Raw genomic sequence first — 5,000 nt, 5'->3', positions numbered from 1 at the left:
CACCAGGAGTACATACAGGAGTACATTACCGATTCCGGTCAAGGGCTGAAGGGCTATTCGGTTCCATCGCGAGGTGTCTTCTGGCTATCGTTCTGGTGTCACGAGGCAGGATCTCCTGGTCGATCCGGAGGCCATTAGAAGGATATATCCTATCACATTGTTCCCATCCCTGACACGGGAGGCCTTCTCACCCGCGCAGTTAGCCCCGGATCAGCACATGAACCCTCATTAACGCAACAACATCCCTGATCGCCGCAGGCAGTCCGATAGTTGTCACATAGACTCCAGTTTTGTGTTTTTCTGTGTTTTTCAGAGATGTTGAGTTCTCCCTGACTATGGATTGTAGATGAAATGGGGTTCCTAATTTGTAGTAACATGGCTAATCTATATTCGTCTTAAAATGCTAAAGATCCTGTCAGAGCTGATTGCTGGTAGAAAACTATGTAATATGGTGTTGAACATGCGTGCTCGCAAGTCATAGCAATAACAGCCTCGGACCCCGGCTTTGCAGTCTCCAGGCCGTGCGGCGTCAGCCTTGTGGCTGTAACACTAATCGATGGCCAATGAGCAAACAAAAAAAGATGGCGCATCTTAAGGGAGATGGTTGTTGAACTAGGTAAATCAGCATGCATGTTTAATGTAGTGCAAAAGAAAGCCAGATGCAGCATTAATCTGAAATGTGGGGGGAGGGGCAGTTAACATGAATGGCCCCCCACCTTGAAAAGTGGGGGGGGGGCATGGCCCCCTGCCCCCCCCCCCCCTGTTCATACGCCTATGGGACAGCGTCCGCGTGTACCTTTCCATGTAGAACGGCCAGCCAAGCCAGCACGTGCATCGAGTAGGAGTCGTGGCACACGTTCCAATAAAGTGGTTCGAGTGCCGCAAGCAAGGGACTTTGTTAGTTTGCTTTAGGAAAATTTCCGATTATACTGAGGGCGCTACTGGACATATGCGTGCATTTTTGTTTTTTTTTCGCTAGATCTATTGGTGGGTATAATGATGGGTACGACTGGTGGGTACGGTTGGTGGGTACGATTGCTGGGTACGGTTGGTGGGTGCCGTTGGTGGGTATGCTGCGACAGCCTCTGCTGCATGTGGCTTTGTCTCTGGTGATGGACTTATTGGTGCGGTGAAGGATGTGGAGCACTGCGACGGGAAGCATTGCCAGACGAACTACAGCAGGGCGCAACACGTCATCGCATGCCACAGGAGTACAGGTTTGCATTTGTCGGATGCAGATCTGTTTCGGGGGAAACGACTTTGGCGGCCGCGTTTCGGTCGCAAAGGTTTCAAAGATCTTTACTGGGTACGGGCCATTGATACTCCAAATGTGGGAAGTGGATCTGCCGCATGGAACGGCCGGCTATACCGAGCGCATTCCAGCTTCGCATCCATTTTGATTAGGCTTCATCCACACTCCACGCCTCCTTCGGCTGAGCTGGCTCCGATGTCGACCTACCCAGACACAGATAACTGACGTCTGCCCGTCTGACGTGTGCCCGTCACGTCCACGCCCATTAACACGGCACATCCACGTCCATCCACGTAAATGTGCTAATGTCTGAAACCACACGGTGACGCCACACTGGAGGCCACCCGCTGGCGCGCGCCCTCGACGCATCTGGGGCATGGGTCATGTCCTCACAGGGGCCGAGCTGGGGCCGTTACCTGGGACGTGGGTCATGTACTCATAGGGCGGGTCTAGGACCCGCGCCTGGGACGTGGGTCATGCACTCATAGGGCGGGTCTAGGGCCCGCGCCTGGGGGGTGGGTCATGTACTCACAGGGTCGGGTCTGGGCCGTTACCTGGGACGTGGGTCATGTACTCACAGGGGCGGGTCTGGGACCCGCGCCTGGGGCGTGGGTCATGTACTCACAGGGTGGGGTCTGGGACCCGCGCTCACAGGGTCGGGTCTAGGCCCGCAACTGGGACGTGGGTCATGTACTCATAGGGGCGGGTCTGGGACCCGCGCCTGGGGCTTTGAAGTCGGTCCGTTTGCTCTGGCCGAGGCGGAGGTGTATAATACGGGTCGATTTTGTATTCGTCTTTCCTCCACCCGTCCAGTCGCGTTCACCATCGCGGGGCAGTGATGTAGACTGTCTTTACCTGTAATCGCGACAGCAGCACTTCCGCGCGCTTCACTGTATTTTCCCACTGAGCATTTTCACGGCGGCTAACTGTGTATGACTCCATGTCGTCAGCCTACACTCCTGCTGAACTCAGTCGCTTCCGTTGTGCGCTAGGGCTCATCACGCATGGCAACGTGAAGTCAGGAGGGACTTGTTCACTAGGACGCTGCGATGTGCTCCAAACTCAGATAGCACAGTTCACACTAACAGTGGCAATGTCGACAAACGCACCGTCGAACAGAGGTAGGTGGGAGCCGCGTGGTGACCGGCCTCCGCACGAGGGGCTGAGGAGCAGCACCGCTTACAGGCGACGGCTCCAGTCGCTTGTGCCGTCCTCCCAGCTGCAGACGCAGTGCGTACGCGGACAGTAGATGGGGCAGTTGGCCAGGCACCAGGCGGTCATGCCGTCCAGGCGGCGGTACTTCTTAGTTGGCTGGCAGCTGAGCAGGGCGCGGCCGCCGCTGCCGTCCGATGCGCCGGACCAGGCCTGGCGCGAGTCTGGGTCGATCACCACGCCCATCCTTTCGGGCGGAGGCGCCCGGCTCCGGCCCTTCGCTCTCCAGCCTCCCGGCGACCACCTGTTGGACGGCAGCAGCGTCCGATCGGCCGTCGGCTTCTTGAATGCTCTGGTTGATGGAGCGTCGGAGCTGTCGCTGGGCGCCGGCTCACTGGGCGCGGGCTTGCTGGGTGCCGCGGCAGCGGGTTCGCCGCTGCTGGGAGCTCCGAGCGTCGCGCCGTGCGGCGGGTCCGGCGTGACCAGCGGCTCCTTCTGCGGCAGCCTCCGTGACTCGCGACCAGGCACGGGACGCCAGCCAGAGGTGGCAGGATGGTCAGGCGTGCCGCGAGAGAGGCTGGCCTGCCCAGACAGCATGCCGGACAGGCTGTTGGACGACTCAGCTGGCGTATGAGGAGGAGGTCTGGACCTGGTGCGCGGCGCCACACTGGAATGCAGGCCGATGGGGTAAGCTGCTGGCCGCGAACGCTTTACACAGAAAGGGCAGGTCGGACCCGTCAGTGTAACTTCATCCGTAAATCACTCTATGAACATCTGTCATCAGAACGCCAGAGATTGAAATGTGCCGTCAGTGTCTGAGCCTGGCACCATATTCGATTAAATGTCAAAATTAACATGACAGCTGCTTGCGCCAAGCTCGCCTGTGCATAACACATCACGGTAATAACGGGCCCAGACGACACCCAGCGGGGTCTGCTTACCCGCCGCCGACTGTGATGCTCCGTCCAAGGAGGATGGTGCCGCCGCGCTCGTCGGTGGTCACCAGGTGGTGTGCGGTGACGATGTCCTGGCCGGTGGCCCCAGGTCCCGGCGACAGTCGGCCTGTCGCCACTGACCCCGCCACGCTGAGGTCCTCTTCGTCCTCAGGACCGGGACCGGGAACGGAGGGCTGCCGGGCGTTATCACGGTTCAGGGGACTCGGTCTGTTCTGCCGTGGCCTCTTGGTCCGCGCTATCCAGGTCCGCCGCGTCGCCGGCACCACCGTCCGGGCCGGTGTCTTCCAGGCCTGCAGTGTCACCCAATATACTATCAGCGGAGTCACCTGGGACCGCCAATGGACTGGCCGGTCGGACCGACTCTGGCGTCGGCAGCAGCAGCGTCTCGCGCTCTTCCAGGCCCTGAAGTCGGGTCAGCGAGTCCTGCATCTGCGTCTGGAGCAGCTGAAGCTGTTCAGGCTGCTGGCCGGCCTCCAGCCGTTCCAGACGGTCCTCCAGCCGGTTGCAGCGCGCCTCGCTCTCGGCCTGGCGGTGCCGGGCGTCGGCGACCTGTTCGCGCAGCCTCTCCAGCTGGCGGCGTAGCGCGGGCACGGCGCCCTGCTCGGCGACGTGCAGCGCGCGCAATGACGCCAGCTCGGCGTGCACTGCGGCCGGCTCGGCGTCGGGCACCGCTCTGCCGGTGGCGGCGGGCGGAGTGGCCTCGATCCGTTCCCGCAGCGCCTCAAGAGACGAGCGCAGGTCGGCCACGGCCGCGCTCGCCTCGGAGAGGTCGCCGCTGAGAACAGCCAACTGGCGGTCGCCGAGCGCCGCTGCCTCCGTCTGGCGGCGCTGCAGCTCGGCCAGCGTCCGGTTGAGCCGGTCGACATTGGCGATCAGGCCGAGGTCGGTGGCAGCCAGGCCTCGCAGCGAGCCCTCCGCTGCCGTGACGCGCCGCTCCACCACCGCCGTCACCGAGTTGATGAAGCCGGTCATGCGCTCGATGTTGAGCTGCGCCTGGCGCAGGTCGGCGCGGTCGCTGCCGGCCTGGTGGCGCAGCTCTGTCATGGCGCCAGCCGCCTCCAGCAGTGTGGCGTTCAGCTCCAGGATCAACGCCTCCACCTGGATTTCGCGCGAGCGCGTGCGGCCGAGCAGCGCGGCCAGCGCGTCGTTGAGGTTCTGCTGGAGCCGGTCGGGCTGGCCGTGGAACTCCGTCAGGACGCGCAGCAGGTCGGCGGCGCTGACCGGCTGGCTGCGCTCCAGCGCCGCGTTCAGCAGAGTGGCGGCCACCAGCGCCTGCTGCTGCACTACGCGCTGGTCACCCAGCTGCTGCCGCTTATAGCGCGAGCTGGCGTTTAGCCACGGCTCGACCAGTAGCGCCTGCACCACATGCGTCGCCTGCTGCTGGGCGGCGTTGCGCCTGACCTGTGCTCTGTCCCCGGCGGCAGCGGCCAGCTCCGGCTCGGCGGCCGAGTACGGCTGACGCCGGTCGCGCCCGGCCGGCAGCTGAGCGGCGCGCGCCTGGTGACGCATCAGGTGCCACGGCTGGGCAGCTAGTGGCGTGGTTGGGCCGCACCGCTGGTCCGGGTGGCCGCAATCGGGCGGTGTACCGGCCAGCGCGGCAGCCAGCAGACACAGGCTGGCCAGACGCGCCGTGACGCACA

General features: G+C 62.6%; 1 protein-coding gene across 1 annotated transcript; it reads right to left on the bottom strand.

Moving 5' to 3' along the window:
• Window positions 1-2,032: 2,032 nt before the first annotated feature.
• Window positions 2,033-3,941, bottom strand: LOC119091390 (protein FAM71E2). Its single transcript, XM_037214158.1, has 2 exons — window positions 3,346-3,941; window positions 2,033-3,071 (listed from the first exon to the last, which is right to left on the bottom strand). The coding sequence occupies exon 2, from the start codon at window positions 2,999-3,001 to the stop codon at window positions 2,432-2,434; it is 570 nt and encodes a 189-aa protein (XP_037070053.1). The 5' UTR covers window positions 3,002-3,071; window positions 3,346-3,941; the 3' UTR covers window positions 2,033-2,431.
• Between the last annotated feature and the right edge of the window lie 1,059 nt (window positions 3,942-5,000).

Source organism: Pollicipes pollicipes, unplaced genomic scaffold, assembly GCF_011947565.3.
Source record: "Pollicipes pollicipes isolate AB1234 unplaced genomic scaffold, Ppol_2.1 Scaffold_3447;HRSCAF=4054_pilon_pilon_pilon, whole genome shotgun sequence".
NCBI lineage: Eukaryota > Metazoa > Arthropoda > Thecostraca > Pollicipedomorpha > Pollicipedidae > Pollicipes > Pollicipes pollicipes.
This window is presented reverse-complemented; position numbering and strand designations above follow the sequence as displayed.

Excerpts from the sequence above, each read along its gene's own strand:
- LOC119091390 (XM_037214158.1), bottom strand. The coding sequence starts at position 3,001 with ATGCTGTCTGGGCAGGCCAGCCTCTCTCGCGGCACGCCTGACCATCCT.